The sequence below is a fragment of the Dermacentor silvarum genome, chromosome 2, assembly GCF_013339745.2.
Source record: "Dermacentor silvarum isolate Dsil-2018 chromosome 2, BIME_Dsil_1.4, whole genome shotgun sequence".
Lineage (NCBI taxonomy): Eukaryota > Metazoa > Arthropoda > Arachnida > Ixodida > Ixodidae > Dermacentor > Dermacentor silvarum.
Genome location: NC_051155.1, coordinates 131434503 through 131456988, shown reverse-complemented (window position 1 = coordinate 131456988; position 22486 = coordinate 131434503). Strand labels below are relative to the sequence as shown.

At 49.0% G+C, this 22486-nt stretch overlaps 1 protein-coding gene across 4 annotated transcripts in view; it reads right to left on the bottom strand.

Moving 5' to 3' along the window:
• LOC119441772 (acetylcholinesterase) overlaps nucleotides 1-22486 on the bottom strand; it is a 132423-nt gene that overhangs the window by 31025 nt on the left and 78912 nt on the right. For 3 of the 4 annotated variants that reach the window (XM_049661604.1, XM_049661605.1, XM_049661603.1), the window contains exon 4: nucleotides 16439-16614. In XM_049661604.1, coding sequence (XP_049517561.1) covers nucleotides 16439-16614 — 176 coding nt within the window. Of the gene's footprint in view, nucleotides 1-721; nucleotides 964-16438; nucleotides 16615-22486 lie in introns of those variants that run through there. The other variant, XM_049661602.1, reaches the window with a different exon arrangement.

The window sequence follows — 22486 nt, the reverse complement described above, 5'->3', positions numbered from 1 at the left end:
GGCCTGAACGAAAGCTCTCAGAACTTAGGTAAGCATTTTGTTCGCGAAGAGGTGACGGAGAGCCTGGCTCCAATAGTTTTCGGAGAGACCATACCAATATAGGTTTACGCGAACGCACAGCGAAAAGAAAATGCTGTTTTCAGCGTCTGTCAAGGCATTCCTCAGCCACGAGTGTGAACATACCACGCAGCCCAGATAACCAGAAATGTAACACCACCAACAACAAAAAACTCCCGTATGGTAGAGAACGTTCATCGGCGTAAGCCACACACAATTAGAGCAGGTCCAAAGCGAAACCGACTGCGACCATCCGACGGTCAGTCGATTCCTCTGCGTGCACGTGTGGCTCGGTCGTCGTGCACCATGCTGGTCATTAAGGCAACGAAGTGTACGCAGGCTAGGCCGCAGTGGGGTCACCTGCGGCCCACGCGCGCAAGGATCTCGCAAAGTGACGTTCCACCGAAAAACCAAAAAGAAAAAAGAAAAAGAAAGAGGGAGTAGAAGAAAAAGGTCCACGCATTGCCGGGAGACGCTCGGGCACCGCACGGGGTAACACAACACCGCTGCACTTGGCTTCTTTTCTTCTTCCTACATCGCGTCGGTGGGCGCCTCCAAAGTGGTGCCGACGTGTCCCGGAAGGACCGCGACACCGCGACACCCGGTGTTGTTTGTCCGCCGTGGCACCACGCGCGGCGGCGAGCAGTGTCCGTTGGTGTTACGCCCTCCCGCGAGTATATAGTTAGCACCATATCCTACGGCGAGGGATGAGGGTCGTCGTCGCCGCTACCGCCGCGAGGCTTGCGTCTGCCGCCGCCAGGGGCAGAGGTAACAGGGACAGCAGCAGCGGCGGGAGGTGGTGCAGCGTCGTGGGCAGTGTCAGCAGCAGCAGTAGCGCCCAGCCGGAGGCAGTCCGTGCCGAGGAGGATCCGCCCGTGCAGGTGGCCGACATGTTGGGCTGGTTCTCTGCGCAAATGAGGAAGGCATTGAAACGTCGTGAGCCGGGGTCATACCGTTGACATTATAAGAAAACGTGCGGCGTGTCAACAACAACAAAATTCACGCAGAAACTCCTCTGGCGGTTGTATACGTATGCGTAAGCATTGTGCCCCTTGCTCATCTGCACGCAGCCGGTGTCTTTATCAATGTTATGAAACTTGATCCGACCAGTATAAACCCTTATCAACCGTCACCGGTCGTTATCAACCTTATAGAAAATGATCTGACCCTTATAAACTCTTATCGGTCCTTATCAATCTTATCAGACTTGATGCGACTCTTATGAACACTTATCGGTGATTATTAAATTTATCAGAATTGCTCCGACATTATAACCCTTAGCGCTCTTTAGCACCTTATCTATCTACGTCGAACCATTGTCAATCGAGATGAGACTCATATAACCCCTCATCACTCCTTATCATCCTTTTCAACTCATTGACTGCTTATCTGGCAGTGTTGCGCGACGCGAAGCGTATGAGCCCTTAGAGATCGATGGCATATCGGTCGGTGAAGGAACGCCCCAACAGAAGGCGCATCCCGCGACCACCGAAACGCCTTGGGGTTGTGGCGTGTTTGGCGCCCAAGTTTCGCACAGTCTAAATTTTCCTGTCTATAATGCTTCAAGTCGGCTCTACATGGAGTCCTAGAGGTGGCTTTTATTCCACGATCACCAAATTGTTCAACAAAGCCTTCACAGAAATTGTTCTCCTTTGGCATTTGTTTTGTAACGCCGGTACAACACATTCATATGGTTTAAAATATTCGCCTACGGCAAGCGTGCGTGTTAAGCCCAGTGGGTAAGGCACTCGGCTTCTGAGCGTGGGGTCGAAGGTTCTAAACTCACCCCCGCCAACGTTTTTTTCTTTGGCATCATTTTGTTTGATGCATTAATTTACAGCGAAGCTGTTAAGGGCTCAGTCCCCGAGGGTCGTGTCCGCGTGTAGAAAAAAAAATCATCATCACAGCATTGGCTCGAGCGTCCTCGTCTTTTTGAGCGCACAGCACCTCCTCCCTCCCGGCCGGCTGAGCCCCCGCCATCTCTCTTCTCTTGCGCCGGTCAACTTCTTATGCCGCGTTCCCCCCTGAGTAGAGTTGGGCCCGGCTTCGAGGCTAGCGCGGCAAGCCTGCTGGAAGCTGCGCCAGACTACAGTTGAGCCCTGCTGGCAGGCTAGCGAGGCTACGCAGGCGGCGCGTCTCGGCAGCAGACGCGCCCGGCTGCTCCGCGTGCCGCTGATAAACGGAAGGAAGGAGAGGAGGGCGCCGCGCACCGGCTGGATGGCGGGGGAGAGATCGACGGCTGCCACGCATGACTGTGCGTGTGTATGCCCGCTCTCCCACTGCGGCGCATGCGCGCATCCCTGCCGGCCTCTGGCGCCTGTGCCGCCGATGCCCGCATCTCCCCTAACAACGGTGTTTAGCCGTTCCGTGACGTGAACTCTACGTCGTGAAGCTCTTGTCGTGAAGCTCTCCCGTGACCGTGAAGCTCTCTACACAACCAGATTTCCGGAATACTGGTACACACCTCACTCACGTACCCATTACGGCAAGCAAATGCTATGTTCTAGACTGCCTAGGCTACTCAATGAACTGTTGAGTAATGAAATTGATGCACTGTCGTATTCTCCAGCTGATCTTTCTAACTTTTTTTCACGCCTCTAAATGATTCAGTTATGTATTTCTTTGTGTCTAAACTATGTCAGATTCAGTTATGATTCAAATATGTCTTTCTTTATTGACTAGACGATCAATGTTTTTGTATTTATATAATCGCAAATTTTTTTATATAGTCATTACGAAATATGTTGCTCCACCCTGCTGCTCGGATGTTTCTGGGTTCTTAATTGGGACCAGTCAAGCTGCCATGAGCAGCTTTTTTTCCCACTTTCCCACCACAACACCGTATTGTACTTGTTTTGTGGAAAAATAAACATTAATTAATTCATTCAAATTTGCGCTGGCGCTCTTATCAGTTGCCCTTACGACTCACAATGGCCCGGCCGCCTGCCGTTCGTTCGGAGGAACAGCGCAACGAGCGACTGCGTGCCAGAAGCGCGAATGGGCGCGCAAACGCCGAGAGAGCGTACGCAACAGAACGTACGTCCAGTGGTTTGAAGCCCTAGTCGAACAAGAGGTCGTTGGCCAAATACCCCGCAAACGACAGCACAGCCGGCAATGTGATGGGTTATGTTCGACGACGAAACATCTATCGTAATGACGGGCGACTTCAACGTTGACATTGCACGCCCGGATGGAAAGTGGTTCACTTCGTTTATGCTCGAGCGCTTCGGGTTAACGTGTGTGAACGAACCGACGGTACCAACTGCAACACACCGGACGTGTATAGACGTCGTGTTTATGAAGAACGTGCCTACCGTTGCCGTACACCCTATGGCGGTGTACCATAGCGACCATAAGACCATGGTCGCTGTGGTCACTAAATAAATGGAAACCACCAGATCATATATATTTCTCATTCTTTAAAAGTTCAAATAACCAATTACACCATCACACCTTAACAGTCATAATTGAAAACACATAATTCCCACCATAGTACAGCTTCACTGGTCTTCCATCTCCACCCCAGTAGAAGGGCTGACACTTTATCTTTATCTTACGTGACGGACGGACGAGTTCCCTCGGTGAGCAGGCATAGAAGTGCATACGCTTTTAAGATAGAGTCGGGTGGATGACATTTCCCTTCCATGAAAATTTCTGCACTTTGCGGGCTTTCGCAAAACTGATTTGCCAAAAAGAATGAAAAAAAGCAACAAAGCACTATGTGTGTTTTCCTTTCGCGATACATTGACTGGCGCGGACACTGTCGCGTGCGGCACGTTGCAAATGGAGCGAAGTGTGGCGCGACTGCCTCGCTAATCGGGAGATCGCGAGAGGCAATGCGTGGGTGACGCGTGGACGCGATTCACAGCAGCCGCCACAGACAGACCTCCTCTCATGCCGCGCTTTGTTTCCATATATGGTATCGGTGGCGTCATCGGTGAACAGACGACGCGCGCACTCTGGCGCCATCTCGAAGCCATCGTCGCCGTAGAGCCCTTCTCGCGCGGCACTACGCTTTTCTTCTCACGCTTTCGACATACCCTGCTCCTCCGTTTTCCACCTTATCGCGCTCTCTTCGCTATCGCCGTATTTCATATACCGCTCCGCGTTCGCTCTTTCATCCTTCGCCGTGCTCGTTCGCTCGGTTACGAGGGACGACGCTCGCCGCAGGAACGGGCCTCTAAGAGCGGTGCTCCAAAAAGAGAAAAGAAGAAGGAAAGGTTAATAACCCTAAGTGATATCGACCTTCTTGACACGTTAGCGTCCCCATAAGTACGTATTTCCCTTTTGCGCTGAGTGCTTCTTTCTTACAGTGCCTTAAGTGAGACCGCCACGCCCTTGCGCAGCATACTGCACATTTACTTTGACCTTTCGAAAACGTAGCAGTTTGGTTAGAACGAGTTAGTAACTCGGAAATGGCAGGGAGTTCAGGCTAAAGCTCCGTGTCTCTTCTAGAGTAAACCCGCTAGCGATAATGCGATGCGAGTGACGTCGACAAGCAAATACGCCCATCAGTCGAGAGCCGTAGCCCATTGATTTAACGTAAGAAAAAGCTCCGCTCTGAGAACATAAAACCATTGATCGTTTTTCTTTCGTTTTTACTTGAAACTTAACGTGATATTGATTTGGGCAAGTTATAATGGCTCCACAGCAGGCAATCAGCGCAACCGCGACGCAGCTGACTGCGTTTATTATTATTTTTTTTTTCAGTGTGGTTTCACGTTCACATATGGTTGTCTGCGAATGGATAACTTTAGACGCTAAGCAATATCAAGTCCAACGTCATAATTTTGTATTTGTTAATTTTCGACCTTGCTTGTTGTCAACGGTCAGATTTGGGTTAAAACACAAGAGAAAACTTCCGTAATGGCGTTCCAGCACTCACGCTCAATAGAAAACATTCAGAGTAAGCGCGTAGATAATATTAAAATACGAGTCTGTGTATGCACAGATGGAAAGCGAAGTGCTTCACTAACGAAGGGAAAATAAAAAAAAGGAAGCATCGATGCAGGACGGAAAAGAAGCAAACGGCGTGGCGACTGCGGACAGGTGGTGCCATTAATCAATGAAGCCCTTCCTCGCAGGAGTGGCCGTGCGAAGCGCCGACGTCACGTGCGTCTAAATCTCGTTTAGGCATCGATCATCTATGCAGTGACGGAAACAAAATATACAGACAGAGGAGGAGAGGCCGAGGGCAATCGAAAGGCAAATGTCCTTACTCCGTAAGTTATACAGCAGGGCGCACTATATATAGAGCTTCATCTATATATGAGTGAAGGAAAACGCGAAGAAAAGACTGTAGCGGAACCACGCAGTCAGAAATGAAGGAAAGTGGAAAATGGACACCAAGGAAGGCGGCGAGCGTGGCTGGCTGTAGTATTGTATAGGACCTCGTTTAAGTAGCACCACATTTCAATTACACACACACACACACACACACACACACACACACACACACACACACACACACACACACACACACACACACACACACACACACACACACACACACACACACACACACACACACACACACACACACACACGCGCACACGCACACACGCACACACGCACGCACGCACACAATGGAGCAATCCCTATTCGATTTATACGCTTTCGGTATGCGGCAGGAATCCAATATTAACGACAGGTTGAACCGCGGATATACTGCTTTAATAACAACCCAACCGAAGCGTCAGCTTTGCTGAACATTTCGCGCACGCACCAGTGAGTCCACAGGACACAGGACTCTGACGCGTAACGACGTATTGCACCACAGACGGTCGCGGACAGTCGATCAAACTTGACAAAAACAAACAAGCAAACAAACAAACGTGCATACGCCCATAGACTGTCTTCAGCTTCTTTTAGGTCTAGTGTTTTTTTATGTCTATAGTTCTAGTCGCCAAATCTTCAAACTTAGCATGCTGAAACAAGAATTGGGGTGCATCCAGTTATCGAAAACTCCGCATACAATAATCATTTACCTCAATCTCGGCCACTTAAAAAAAAAAAAAAAACCCGTGGTTTCACGGTATGCGTGCAACGTACATCGCTTTCTTCTACAGGAGTTGAACAGTCGCATGCAGAGACCACCATGGCAGCTGTCACACGCGCGGCCATCTGGCGCTGCGCCGATGACTTAAAGCGAAGTTTTCGAGAACAAAACAGAAAGGCACGAACATCGATCCGGCCTCGATGGATCGCGGGAGGCCCGAGGGGGCTTGCAGCGCAAGGACGTTCTGGGCGCGGGACCTCGCCAGGCTCAGTGGGATTCTTCTGCGGCAGATGGAGTGTGACGCGCCCACACCGCTCCGTGCTGCAAATCTGAAACTCGATGCAACGGCCTCTTCGTTCTTGCAGCCTTTTCGTTTTCTTTTTGTTTAAAGGAGGCGCGCTCGCTTCGACGTTACGGGTGTACATGCATGTCACGGTTCCTGATCGTGCAGCTCCATAGAGCGCATTGGAAAAAGGCCTCGTGGCATCCGCTGCGTGGCGTGGGCCGCCGCTATGCATGTGCATTTTACTATACGCGTCTCCATCCTTGCATGGCACAGCAAAGGTAGCGCGGCTCGAACAAAAAGGCACGCCCTCTTTCTTCCTCGAATGGAACGGTTCTTGCATCTACATTATGCTCGAGTATAGTACAGCTTGATGCAACGTTTTGAGTTGTAGCGACACAAACAACTGGAATAAAAGTGGTATAGAAAATTGTGCACCGGTTATTCATTCGGGCAGCTTGGAAGTTCGTTGGTGATGTCGCGTGGCTTACGAAGCATTCTCCACTTAACATTTTTTTTCATTCCGACGCTCACGCATGCGTGAGCTTGCGCTCAAGAATGAACAGGTCAAATCGAGGTCAGGAACCTGGTCTAATCTCTATCAGTCAGGCGAGGTGGCTCTCCCTTTCAATATTTTTTTGTCGCCCAGCCACACTCTCAAGGCGTTTTAATTTTCTCGCGACGCTTTTAGCAAACGAATGTATTACGGTCAGTTTCACTAACTGAATAATAGGAAATTACTGCTACCTCTTCCTGATCGGCCTCGTTGCAGAACAGGGGGAGTTGTTTGTGAGCAAGACAATTTTGACACAATAACCTGGATTCGCTGTAACAAGAAGGTCTGTTCTCCATAGGCTCAACGAGGGTTGGTCGTCAGTATGTTTACCATTTTTTTTTCTTTCCACCACGCTGACAGTGCTCGTACCCGTAGGTATGCGCAAAGATGAGGCAAGAGGGGCCATGCACCACCCCCCCCTCTCCTCCCCCTCGCCTGCTGAGGGGGCGGATCATGGCGCAAATTGGATGCACAATCGTTAGGTCCATATCCCATGAGCGGGATATGGACAGTGCTATTGCAGAGTAATGTCCTATTCAATGTCCTATGACAATGTCCTATAACAATGTTCTTTTGAACAACAATAGGGACGAATTACAACAAATGATTGAGGACCTTAACCGAGAAAGTGTAAGAGTTGGGTTGAAGATAAATATGCAAAAAGATAATGTTCAATAGCCTCGCAAGGGAACAAGAATCCAGGATCGCCAGTCAGCCTGTAGAATCTGTAAAGGAGTACGTTTATCTAGGTAAATTACTCACAGGGGACCCTGATCATAAAAAAGAAACTTACAGAAGAATAAAATTGGGTTGGAGTGCTTACGGCAGACATTACCAAATCCTGACTGGGAGCTTACCACTGTCCAGTAGCGCACCCAGGATCTCTGCCAGGGGGGGGGTTGACAGTTTGCCAGTACCATCTAAACAGCACTAATTTCGATTTCTTCACGGGAAATTGTCAAAAAAATGCGCTTTTTGCGAGTGTGCAGACGATTGCGCGTCTTACATCTTAGTTGCAGTACTCAAATGCTTAAGAAAAAAAAAAGGGGGTTAAACAAAAGGGGGGGTTAAGTCGGCCTCAGGGGGGGGGGTTCCAACCCCCGAATCCCCCCCCCCCCCCGTCGGTGCGCCACTGCCACTGTCGTTGAAAAGAAAAGTGTACAATCATTGCATTCTACCGGTGCTAGCATATGGGGCAGAAACTTGGAGGTTAACAAAGCCGGAGAACAAGTGAAGGACTGCACAAAGACCGATGGAACGAAAAATGTTAGGCCTCAGTTAAGAAACAGGTAGAGAGCGGTGTGGATCAGAGAGCAAACGGGGATAACCGATATTCTAGCTGACATTAAGAGAAAAAAATGGAGCTGGGCAGGCCATGTAATGCGTAGGATGGATAACCGGTGGACATTAGAGTTAGAATGGATACCAAGAGAAGGGGAGCGCAGTCGAGGATGGCAGAAAACTAGGTGGGGCGATGAAGTTAGGAAATTTGCTGGCGCAAGTTGGAATCAGCTAGCGCAAGACAGTGGTGATTGGAGATCGCAGGGAGAGGCCTTCGTCCTACAGTGGACATAAATATAGGCTGATGATGATGTTGACGATGATCTAGTCTCTCACGCCGTCGTGATGTCTTCTTGGTCATAAAGTGGATATAGGTATAACCAGATTTGCATGACATGACATGGATGACATGTATGTAATGAAATGACACGTATATCATGACATGAATGGCACAACATGACATGATAAGAATGGCATGCATTCATGATGCGAATGCCATGACATATGATTACATTACATGAATGAAACATCATGACCGACACGCATGACATGATATGACATGATATAACATGGATGAGATGACATGTATGGCATGACATGAATGACACGACTGACATGCATAACAAAATGGCATGCTATGACATGTATGTCATGACATGCATGCGTGACAAGACAAGATCTCGTCGTCTTGCTTCTGTCGTCACCCGAAAGCTCGCGTAGCACAAAAGTGCTTACTTTGCACAAACACGTTCGCGCATTTGGTAACTCGTTGAAGAACCCCGAACGATGCTGGATAGCCAGCTGCCTGCAAAGTGCTTCGCATAACATCGATCCCCACAGTAAGTGCAATCTGCATATTTTTTTATTTAGTATCCCTTTAAAAACTGGAAGAGTTAACAGCGAGCGTCCATCTTTTCAGTTACGCTGCCGTCGTCGTTATGGGTATCGATTCGTCAGGCTGCGTTTTCATCGTCAGCACCGCAAGAAGCACCGCATTCGTCACCAGCGTAGTCGACAAACACGGGACCGAAATAAATGCGTCGTCGGTTTCCAGAGCAAGCGCTGCGGAGGCAGAGGAACTAGCGATAGCGTTAGCCATCACGACGAGACCGCACTGGGATTGCGTTATAGTTCTGACGGAGTCTCAGACGGCATGCAGAAATTCTTCTCAAGCCAAAATTTCCAGGGCCACACATCGCGGTCTGAATGGAGCGCACCAGCTCCCGCCATACATACAAATCGTGCGGACTCCGGGGCATGAGTCCTTACGCGGCAATCCGCAGGCACACGGCTACGCCCGAGCGCATGCACACCCGGAGCCGCGAGATGGCCGCGCCGAGGAGTTCCAACCAGAGACCATACCATTAACCTACACGCACACCCTACAACACTACCGCCGCCTCACAATGCTCTGACGCGAGAGGAAGCCGTAATATGGCGAAAACTTCAAACGAACACCATATCCACATTTCAATCTCTACCACTCCATACACCCTGCGCTGTATTCCTATAAATGCCTACACTTCAACCAATGGGCAACGCTTTACCACATGGTATGGGCTTGCGCAAACACACCACAGCTCACACCCATAACACCTTTTTCTTGCTTTTGTAAAAGTACATTTATTCCATTTCATTTATTTTTTAATCAACGTCACTTTATTTCTCGTTTGTGCGCCATGGGTATGTTGCCTTGTTGAAAAGGGATCAACATGAACGAGTTGCTCGCGTAGGAAATGGTGCGGTTCGCTGTGAGAGCATGCTGTTGCCTTAGTGAGTGAATTCAGTACAAAGGAGTGACCTGCTGAATCTCTTTTTTTTTGTCGCTTTCTTTATGAAATAATATTTCCCGAGTATGCGTGGTGCAGAAAACCCTTAATATTGTGATGAAATGGGAAACGACGGCAATGAAAACGACGTCCAATGGTGATGTTTGATGGAGGTATGATGGAGGTAGCGAAGCCGCAGCTGTGCGTAACGCACGCCAGAGGTTATCAAATACAACACGACAGATATTGAAAACGAGTCGAATATTTCATTATCATAAGCTTGTGTCATCGCTCATCCTGCAGTCAACCCTTTTTCGACAAAAGACCGGCGCAAAAGAAAGCGTGCGTTACACAACTGCAACACCGGCAGCTAAGGAAAGAAACAGAAATGAGAAAAGGGAAACGTCGCAGGAAACAAGAAAAGGATACGAGAGCTTCGCGTTGTAGCTGCGGCAGCGGAGGCGGCGGTGCCGCGGGGTCAGTGCCGACGATGATGACCAGATTGACGACAGGGTGTGGTTTTGGAGGAGGGACGACAGCGAGTGTGTAAGGGAGAGAAGGCAGACAGGGAAATACGGGGAGAAAGGGATGCCTGGCGGGGACGAAGGTTCCCGCGAAGGTGGAGTGGGCGTTGAGGAAAGCTGTCGAGCCATAGCTGGGCTAAGGCTGTTCGCCCGAATGCTTCGAGAAAGTTCGCTCCGTTAGCTCGCTGTACACGTGCGTGCGCGGCCGCCCTGCCGAACACCCGTACTAATCCTCATCTCCTCTCACTCTCTCTCTCTCTCCTCATCATCTTCCGAGACTCTGGGCCCTGAGCAAACGACCAAGTTTCTTTCTCCGTTGTTTTCTTCTTCTTCTTTTTTTTTGTTTTAGCAGGTTCACCGTTTCTGGTGAAAAAATTCGCCGAAGCCGCCCACCCACTTCTCTCCTCTTTCGAGGGCGCTGGGGTACACGCCCATGGAGAAACGCCGCTGCGAACTTTTGACGAGAACGACGAAGCTATAGGAGGAACGGGAGAACGAAGAGGGGCGAAAGGGGGTTCCGCGGCGGGTTCATCGACGGACACGCATGGCTGCTGCCGACGCAGAGATCGCGTCGGCCGCCGCCGACGGCCGACATCAGACACCGTCATCAATCTCGGGGGATGACCCGGGAGGGCGGGCGAGGGAGGAAGCGAGTTGCGCTTGCACGAAGGTGTAGCCGAGCGAGAAGAAGTGAACACCGCTAACGAGTCGCCGGGTCGTAATATTTCGAGCAGCGGCGTCGGCCTGATGACAGGAACGGCGAGAGATTGACGGCGGGGGTGTGACGTACGGCGCAGGAGCGTTCACTGTTGCGCCGCTGATTTTGACCGAAAGGGGGAGTGGAGGGGAGGGAGGTGGCGTTTGGCAAGAAGCCGTCCTACCAGAAGGGGATTCTATTTTCTATATTTATTAATGTTTTTTTTTTCTGACAGATTCCCGACTTCTTGCACACCGTGGACTTTTCTTCTACTATAGTACTTGAGGTGCTGTTCGCAGAGCGCTCGAAGCACGGTCTTCTAGTTGCTTTGTCCGTAAAAGACGCAGTACGGTTAGCTGACCAAGTTTGTTCGTATAATGTATCCGTGAATGGGTGGAGCCTGATTACATCCATCGTCACCTGCGCTCACTCCAGTCTCCGATGTAACCGCACCTGCTATCTGGACTTCCCCGGTGTGTAGCAACTCATGCTCTGTCGCTGGCGCTTGGGCGTTGGATTCACGAACACATCCTCGATTGGGAAATGTCCGACAACACTGATTTCAACGCCTGTGGTTGCGAAGAAACAATAGAACAACGACCATTTTGACAATCATATCTTTGAAGATCAATGTTTAGATGGAGGACCTATTTCTAAAAACGAGATATTGAGCTGCGGCCTCGCTCGCGTGGTGTCATCGCCTTTGCATCGCGGTTTTTTACGTCGAATGAACAGCCGGTGACTACACAAAGTCATGACGACGGAAGTAATTCAAATATGTTCAATCTTTTCAACACCCGAAGTGGATCGCTAATAATACACATTAGTCAATTAAGCTTGTGACGACGAGTTGTGTAATCCATCGCTGTAACGACCAGATGTGACAGAAATAAAGTAAACAAATGGAACAGACCAGAGTTCCTTTAGGCTCTCACTGTGCACCTTGCTGGGCCCCTTTAATTTCCGTAATTTCCCTCCGCGTCCTAATTACGTTCTTAAACAGCGACACGGCTAGCACGTGCTAATCGTATATCCCACAACGTCCAAGAGCTGCTTCCCTCTTTCCAAACTCAAAACGGCGCTAATTTATGAATCGTTCTCGCATAAGTCGCAGCCTTATAATGGTTGAAACGGAGAAATCTCGTAGATGGTGCCGCCATTTATTTCCCCCGTTCGGTCGCGGGAGGCACCCGTAGTGCTTGGAGCGCGTAGCACGAACACACCACGCACATACGGCGCCAGCGTTCATCACCGAAAGTGAAATCATCACAGTGCAGCGCCAATGTGTTCTGATGGGTTTCTTCTGCCCGCGAAACGTAATGTATAAATACGGAACCTATTATTGGACGATCCACTAACGGAACAAAAGAGTCACGCGAAGCCATATAGAGCGTAACGAGGGTATCCCCTAACGAGATTTTGATCACGCAGCGAGAGAAGAGGGTCCCGACGTCGATATCCCACACCAGACTGTTCTCTATCTCTCTCCCACCCAAGCTCCCCTCTGTGTTTCCTCCACCGAAAGCCCGGAAGCCGCAGTGCTCGCATTAGAAGCATTATGTCGGTGCTGTTCGAAAAAAAAAGAATTAATAATAAAAGGTCACGCGCGGTCTCGAATATAAAGCAAGGGCATATGATCTCTCGGCCCTGTTTGTGTTCATCGCCATATGCCGATAAGAAAAAAAGCGCTGGCCGGTCGTAATAAGTTGTTGCCACATTTCTTTCGTAGGTGAGACGATATGGAAAATTTGGCAACTAAAGAGCCTGCTGTGTCGATGTGCTGCGTATCCGAACGTCTTGTCCGCTGCTAGTGACTTCGTTCATATACGTTGGGCCCGTGGCAAAGGTGTAATATTTTCATCATCGAGACGTCGGTAACAGGAGTACATACAGAAAGATGCCTGGCAAAAACGAATAAATAAAGGATGCTTCCTCCCGAACAAGAAAGAAAAGTAAAGGTCAGCGGGTGTCTAGCTGCAACGTCCAAGAAGTATCCCCAGGACGAAAGGTACAAGGTTGGTCAATCTGCAGGAAGAAGAAACGCGGCCGATAGAAGCTTTCGGCAGACCTCACCGACATCCATTGTGGGGACCCGAGATTCGTAAATACAGAAGCGTACAAAAGTCGCCATCCCAATTATGACTTGGAAGAACGAAGGACGCGACGTGGGTAGTGCGGTTATAGGGAGCTGTAAGAGAGGGCCAGAAGAAAGGTTGGGGCACAAAATAATTGCTAGCGTGGAACCACGAACCAAGAAGACGAATAACACCGAAAAACAAGAAAAAACGGTCAGAAAGGTTGCTGCAACATTACCGCAATAAATATGAAAAAGAAATGCAAGCGTGGAACAGTAAAATGTTTTTTTTTTTTTTGCTCGAGTGTAAGCGAGGACCGAACTGGTCAGGAAGAAGACCATATAGTAAAGGCGCGGCCCAAAGTCGAGGTCGGTCAGAGAGTCACTGATCCGATGGAGGAAGGAAAATAAGTAAGGAGAACGTTCACCGGGCCTTTGCCCTTTTGACGATATGCTCGGGTCTACGTTCACACTGCAGACTTTCCGGGGCGAAGGGGGGGGGGGGGGGGGGGGAGGGGTGGCTTGTGTTTGCTTTGGCGCGGGGAACCGGTACTCTCTATCTAGGATGTCAAGACTTACAGCGCCGTGGCGCAAGGTAAACTTACGAACGTCATGGGCACCCGAACGAAGGGGCAGCATGCTCGCGGTTGATTTTGCGTTTCCATCGTTTCCAGCGCCAGGGAAAAGCGAGGGCAGAAAAATGTCGAGGGTGACTGCTCGGAAAGAGAGGAAAGTAACGACGTTGATACTGACCGTGGATCACGGCGACCGCGGGCGAAATTTCCATACAGTTGTTCGTTCGTAAGTCCTTTTTTTTTGCCATTATTCGGCTGCCTTCGCTGATATGCCCGATGGTGGTGGTGGGGGTGGCAGTGTTCGTATAACGATGATGTTGGGAACAAGCGTTGGCTTAGTAGCAGAAGACGGCAAATGCTGCTCCTGTAGCGCCTCTTTCAGGGTGCGTATATATATATATATATATATATATATATATATATATATATATATATATATATGACGAGCCGCACGAGGACGGCGCGGTGCAGTGTGGTGAAGGAAGAAGTTCCGAATAAACAGAGCTTCGCACGACCGCCATGTCTCCTGCGTTACACACACACACACACACACACACACACACACACACACACACACACACACACACACACACACACACACACACACACACACACACACACACACACACATATATATATATATATATATATATATATATATATATAGGGTGTCCCAGCAAACGTTAGCAAAGCTGTTCAACGAAAAGAAAAAGATTACAAAAATAACACGGTGCGACATACGTTCTTAAGACTAACGGTGTTCGGTCGCGAGATCTCTGACGACCAAACACCGTAGGTCTTATAATAGTACCGGGCATCATGTTTTTTTTTTAATCTTATGTTTCTCTTTGTTGAACAGCTTGGCTGTAACGTTAGCTGGGACACGCGCGTTTGTTTGTAACAGCACGTCTGAGAGTCAACTGTCACGAAGAAACGCGAGCAGAAGGCGCAATATTTCTATTCGATCAATCTGGTTGCCTTCTGGAAATGCCAGCCATTGTGCACAATCGTGTGGAAATCGTTTCATCCGCATGACATCAAGCAATACGCCTCGCTCCGCAATGTAATGGCGGAAGGACCTTATACCTGTATGTATAAGTGTTCCCTATCGTCCATCTCTCCGCATTCTGCAGAGAGCGGGGAAAGCGCACTCACAGACTCAAATGACCAAGACCGAGTGTACGCCGAACGCGTTCCGATTCGGAAAAGTTGTATACCATCTTTGAGGGTTAGCCTCTTCATTGCGCAGGGTGCACGCAGCGGCATCCAAAGCTTCCGAAAAGGGCAACCGAATAGCCCACCTCTATCATGACTTGAGCATTGTTTCTCGTTGTTGTTGTTTCGATTTTTGGGGGCCTGATGAAACACGTGCGATGGACTGAACTTTTTCGTTTCAGGAAAAACCGATATGTGAACGTTTCCACTGAAAGCTGATCGTAAATTCCTCGTTTTCGGGGTCTTTCGGCAGTTAGCGCGGTTGTCGACAGAACTTTCCTGACGGCAGACGTTTCGACGATATGCACACTATGAGTCGGCAATGATGACCCCGCTTCTGGACAAGGACACCTCTCGTTTTCGCAGAGCACCAGTTATAGCTGCTCCCTCTGCGTCCGTTCGCAAAACTAAGCTGCCTAGTTGTCCAGGCACAGCTGACGCTTACGGACGGAATCAATAATAGAGCAGCAGAGCTACCTGCATCTACATATGCTGACCGACGCGTTCGTGTAAACCTGCAGGGGATTCTTGCAAGTTGTTTTCAAATGGTCCACCAATGAGACAGCCTCTTCAAAGAGAACAGCCTCTTTCAAGAGTAGCCGAGAAACAGTGAGGTTAAACGTAATGTCTTCAAGCTACCAGGCTGGGTGGACTGCATCCTTTTAAGTTGAACACAAACCAAGGACACTACTTGGCTCTGGCTCTACTTCAGAGCCAGAGCTAGCGCTTGTCTTGTTCTCTCGTTCTTGTTCATGTCTTCTAGCGCTATGACCACCTCTGATGCATCTAACCAACTAGCCCAAAAAGCCATACTTGTAAACTTCATTTCTAGTACATCGGGCTCTTTTGCGTGCAATAGTAGTGATCGGTGTGCAGTTGTCGCCCTCATCGCCATTGCCACCTGCCGTGCCAGGGCGTTTTCCTTCTACTTCAGAGCCAGAGTTAGCGCTCGTCCTGTTCTCTCGTTCTTGTCCATGTCTTCTAGCGCCATGACCACCTCTGAAGCATAATACTTATCGCTGAACTGGCTTATTCGAAGAGGTGGACATTAGTGGCACGAGAAATAGAAACACTTATTCAACTAATTAACAAAAATGACTAATGAACTTCTTAGTTAATTACATTACGACACCTATTGCAATTGACGAATTGTAGCCGATGAGCTTGTTAGGCGTACCCACTTGGAATGAATTTCCAGAATGACACAAGTTTTTACTGCGAGTTTCACTCGCAGTAAAAACGACGGGGAGTTTTCATACGCTACGTGGCGCTGCAGTAGCACGCATTTGCCAGGCCCCCCGGCGAAGACGCCGCAACGAGGCTAGACAGGCAGTCATTAGCGTGATTCGGGAAAGTGCTTCGGGGTGACATCCTTTTAAAAGAGAAGCCGAAGAGAAGTGCAAACCCACCGGAGAGGTTGACGAGGCGAGGTAGAAACTGTTGCCAGAAGGCACAATACTTCGCCCGGTGGCCGTATCCCACCAGGCTGGAGTTGACGGCCAGCGTCAGGTACTCCTTGCCGTGCGCCGTGTGCACGGGCCAGTAGATGCGCTCCCAGTGGCCCTCCTCGGACAGGCTCGGGTTCCTGCGCATGAGCGATCAGAGTGTGAGCACAAGCATGTCTTGCTCGGTCAAATTCAGTCACGCAATGTGATGCGTTCGTTTCGAACGCGTACGTGCTTTCGGCGTTGCCGTGTAATAGTTCAGCACTTACGGGGCTGATTACCCCTGGCACGACCTCAGTACTAGGGCTACCTTCATATATGGCGAGCGAGAAAGAGCCAAACGTCAGAAAGGGATTAAGTTTTTTTTTTTTTTTTTCCGCAGCACGCGGTGTCGCGCCGTTCAAATTTGGCTGTGGCCGCGTTCGCCGCTTTTGCCGCTATAACAGTTATACGACATGCGCATGAGCGTTCACCGGTTTTTTTCGTGTGGGGTGACGTTTGCCACTGTATATACATGGTGCCCCAGCTAAATTTAACCAAAGCTAAGAAAACGACATGAGGATCCCGCACGCCGTGGGAATCGGTTAACGTTATTAAAGCTTTGCGCGCAAATTGCCTTGATATTGAGCGTTTCAACGGAACTGCAGTCCGTTAAGGCAGCGACGACTATAAATAGTCAGTTGCGAAAGGAAACACAGAGCAAGTTAAGGCAGGTGCGACACGGGTGTCATTTATCGCACTACAAGGTGTGACTAAAAAAAAAAAAAAAAAAAAAAAAAAAACGAGACTAAGTGTGTAGCTTGAAAAAAAAAAAGAGTGGATTTGGCAACAACTGTTTTGCTGACGTCATCCCACACACCTCCTCTATTCATGCGGCCAGTTTCGACTTAACCGATCACGCCATTTGGGAGTGCTGCGTCATTGAGTGAACACGTGCAACTGCATTCTGCCGGAAAAATGTCCAATGTAAAAAAAATGTGGTTGATCCCTCTTATATAGGAATCGGTATAGAACACGAAAGTGAAACGTGTCTTCACAGAAGTAGTGTAATGTTTATTGCACATTGATATATAATGTCTATTGGTGTTTTGTGGCTAAAGCGCCCTTAGGCGTTGATGCACCCACGCTGACGCCTGGTGGCACGTCTCCTCCATCACGACTACCAACGTCGATGACCATGAGCAACCGTCGTGCATATGGAAGCTGCACTACGCTGCACACGCTAGCACAACGCGAAAGACGAAGCACGTAACTGACACACTAATACAACGCGCAAGACAAAGCACGTAACTGAATCGTCACCGAGTCAAATCAGCGCGTACAGCGCGTCGTAATTGCAGCCTCCGCGATCAACTTCAGAAACATTTTCAGAGCTAATTGCGGAGGCCACGCTCCGCTGTGCTGAGTACGGTGAACGCCACCTAGGTGGCGTTGGTAGTGCTTCTTGATGCCAGCGTCCCTTCGAATGCTGGCATCGAGGCGTCGTAGTGCTGAGACCACCGAAGCGTTCACTGTCGGTGCGCGTTAGTGTCATAATGCAGTACTTCTCTTTTCTGCTCGTAGGCGGCGGCACCGCCCCGAGCAAGAGCGCGGGTACACGGAGGAGTGTTAGATATATAAGGCGCGTCTGTGTAGCTCTCTGCAAATGCGTTTGTGGCGCAATGGGTTAAACGCTCGGCGATCTATCGTCGCGGACCGAGAGGTCGTGGGTTCGATTTCCAAATTTTGCATGTTTGTGGAACTTTTTCTTCTGGTTTCTTTCTTTGTATTATGTTCGTGTACATTGTAAGAACGTCATATCCGTGACGGAAATACGTCAGTGAAGTCTTGGTGGACCCCGGCATAAAACACTTTCGTGTTAAAACGGAACTGCGAATCAACATCAAGTTTCTTGCGAAACTTAAGAAGTCAGCCACGGAAACATTTCAAATGTTAACCGAGGCTTATGAAGATGAAACTTTGTCTCGTGCGCGTCTGTTTGAAAGGCATAAGCGGTTTTCAGGGGGAAGGGACGGTGTGGAAGATGATGAACGTGCTGGGCGCCCTAGGTGAGCGATTGCAGACCAAAAAATTGCCAAAGTTCGTGATGTGATCCGTGGTGACCGAAGATTAAGTGTTCGCGCAGTGGGCGGATTTGGTTAACTTGGATAGGGAAGCTGTTCGACGCATATTAACTGACGAATTACACATGAGGAAGATTTGAGCGAAGGTTCCAAAAGTTCTGTCCGATGACCAAAACAGTGCCGTAAAGACGTGTGTGTGGACATGTTAGAACGCATTGCAAACGAGCCAAATTTGTTGGAATCTGTTGTAACATGTGATGAGACATGTAATTTTACCTAGGACCCAGAAAGTAAGCACCAGTCGATCCAGTGGATGTCTCCATGATACCCAAGACCCCAAAAAGCACGCATGTCAAAATTAAAATTCAAGGCAATGTCTTCTTTGACGTTAATGGAATTGTGATGATTGAGTGGGTTCCCAGTGGTCAGACTGTTAATCAACAATACTACATTGAAGTACTAAAATGACTTTGTGAAAAAATTAGGAAAAAAAAAAGGCCACAGTTGTGGAGTGATGGATGACTGTTGCACCAGGACAATGCATCCGCTCACACGGCCCTATCTGTCAAGCAGTTTCTGATCAGAAAAAAACATTACTGTGATGAGGCATCCTCCTTATTCACATGATTTGGCTCCATGCGACTTTGTTTTATTTCCTAAAGTTAAATCTTGCTTAAAGGGAACCTATTTTACCTCAATTGAAGATGTTCAGGCAAAAACAAAGAATCCCCTGAAGGGCCTTCTAAAAACCTCGTTCCAGAACTCTTGCCAGCAATGGCAGCACCGAATGCAAAATTGTGTGAATGCTTCAGGGGACTACTTTGAAGGTGATAATGTCACGGAGAATGAAGTACAATGATTTATTGGACCAGTCTCATTTTTTTTTTGTGTCACACCTCACATGTTGAGAGCCAGCTACATCGAAGCTAGCTACATAGGTCGGAATAGAAGGCACCTAAATTACAGGCAATAATCAAGTCCGTTTTTTTTTTAAATTCCCTGTATGAATGGCGCCTGCCAACTGCTCTTGAACGATATAGTTATTTTGAGCAAGAGCACGAACTACTTGACTCGGTTATCATTTGGGCAAGACACATAGCTACGTATCGGGATTCATTCGTCATCCAGCTATCCATCTTCTTTTTCTTTTTAGTATTGTCAACTAAAGAATTAAAAGTTTTGCGTCTTTAATAATTTCAAGTGGCAATACGCACGATGGCAGCGCGTGTGTTTAGTGGTGATTTTTTTTTCGTTGGTAATATCTCAGGAGCACGCTTGATGAGCACGCTTTACTTGATATGTAGTGCTATGGTTTTTGCATAATCACGGGAAGACAATGCTGACAGTAGCGTCGAACATGTGTGCGCGTCTGTGTCGATCTTGTGTCCTGTTGTCGTTTGCGCTATCCTGAAGCTCTAGTATGATCTACCGACATGCCTAGTCTCACGATAGACTTCGGGACGGGGAACCCTTATCTCTGCTATCACTTACGTCTGGTGTCTGTCAAGTCCAATGCTCGACGTGTTATCTTCCTGTGTCGTCAATGGATGACAGTCAGCTACGTTAGATATGCCATGTGACATAGGCTGTCTGTGAGGAGGCATTTGGAGTTGTTAGATCCCGAACTGAAAAACTTCACGATTATAGGCGATTGGTAATGGATAGCGCATCTTATAAGTCATTCCTGTAGTAAGTGGGAAAATAGAAAGCGCGAGCATGTTCCCACTTCAATGTGATTACCATTCTTATCCTATTAACCCCAATTTGGCGTGCTGCTATTCAGTTCCGTCATTATTAAGCCTAACAATATCGGCGAAAGAAGAAACAGAAGAACAAGATGACAAAAAAAAGAAAGGCTACCCCATGCTGTGAAGTTGGCTACTCCGCTATAAGATGTTCAATGCGAAGAAGCCAGCTTCTGCGCGTTCTCTGTCGATAGGTTATAGCCTACGCATACGCCGTAGAGCACTAAAAGGTCATGCAATTATTGAGATAGCAATTACACGGACGATCAAGGTGCACTTGCGCCTTCGGCGTTGTCGTGCTGTACTGCTATTGACGGCGCATGAGTGGCCCGGGCGTGGATGATTATATATATAAAAAATGTATCAAAAGACGGAGAATTGCATTTGACTCCAGCGCCTTCACGCAGCGCTGAATCGCCTCGGTAGAGGAGAAAGGGCATCATCCTGGCTTCCACTGCCGACATAAGCGTCGTGCGCAAACAGATCAGCGCTCTTCCCGAGCAGCTCCATGCGCATCACAACGCGGTGGGCGTCGGGCTAAATGTATGTAATTATTTACTTGGTCGCTGACCAACGCCGACGGTTTTCCTTCGGTCGCATCTCGTGCGCAATCGAGATGCGACACCTCCAACGCCGCTGCCACGCTCTTCATCACACTATAGTGTTTCGAGATGCCTCCAGCGCAGAGCTATTATTGTGTCGCCACCGTTGCGGACAGCAAGCGCGAACTTATAAGTCTCAGCCACTCCACACCGTCCAGCGTTCATTGTATGACGGCGCACAGCGAGATGCCGTCGACGCAGGCGGCGGCGAACAATAACAGCGCCGAATACCGTAGCACAGATACAAAGGAGGCAGTGCGCGAGGTTCCAGCCTCAACGTTGCGCTGTGCCTGCCCTCCGTCAGGCCTTATTATTTACCTGCCGCCCTCATCATTCGCTCCGTTTTGTTGGCTGCCTCGGCGGACCGAATCTAATAGGGCGAGCTCACAGTTACTGTTCTTGGAAATGTTACGGAGGAAGGCCTCCATCCCGGACCGGCAAAGAGCAACGGTGGGAACGGGGCCGGAGGAGAAGCAAGCAGAGGGCGTCTGCCTCGCCCAAACTTTAGGGTGAAGCGAACGGGAGGAAGAGGACATTGCACGAAACACCACCACACGCCCACGCCACGTGTACCGCCCTTGCGGCTCTCGCGTCACGCCTCGCTCCAGACCGCGGGTGATTGAAAGTCGCTCGCTGCTCCTCATTCAGGAGGGGAGGGGGGGCACGAGCGCCTAGCGAAAACTGACGTGCGCGAGCATGCGGCAAAACGCGAGGTGTAGGCGCGCCGCACTGGCATGCGTGCGCCTAGAGTGTGGACAGCGTGCCTGGGCTCACGCAAAAGTACAATGAAGCGTGCTCGGACTATATAACGTAAAACACGCGCACTACACACACACGCACTACCCACAAAACCGCTCGCGCGTGCCGCGAAGCAGAATGCTCGGGAGCATTCGTGCGCCCTCTGTGTTCAGGTTCCTCAAAGAACGTGGGAATGCAGCGCCATTGTTTCACTCTCGATTTATTTATTTATTTATTTATTTTTTTTTTGCAGAGCGACGACACGAGACACAAAATAGGTACGGGCGGTCCGTCGTCTTTGCGCCTGTGTGTAGTAACGACTCAAGTAACATCAATAACCATGCTTATCTGCCACACAAAGCCGTCCTTTGTTCCGTGAAAAGACATCCTATAGTTTCGTTATTGTCAGTCGCGTTCGCTGCGTGATTTTCAGTGCACGGTGCGGCGAAGCAATTAAAAGGAAACAAAAGAGACGACTACTGTCGTGATTTCACTGGAAGAGGCATTATGCTTAGAATCTCGGATGGGCCTTTGTTTCCCGTGGAGACAATGAAACTGCGCGAGCGACATTAGTTGGGAAATGAAGCCGTCGTCGCTGTGCACAGGGCCGCTGGAGACGTTTTGTTTACTTTCGTTTTGGGGCTCAAGTCTTTACATTGCTTCGTCGCCATTGTCCTTCGATGTCATTGAGCGATTTTTCAGTATGCCTAGCAACAAAGGAAATCCCATTAATAAACATGACACCGCCACGAGATTCCTGGCAGTTTTTGTTTTTAGTATGTGTAAGACAATGCATGCCTGGCTAGATTTCGAATGGCCAAGGCCACTCTGATATCGTATTTTCGTTTTTTTCTATGAAAAGTC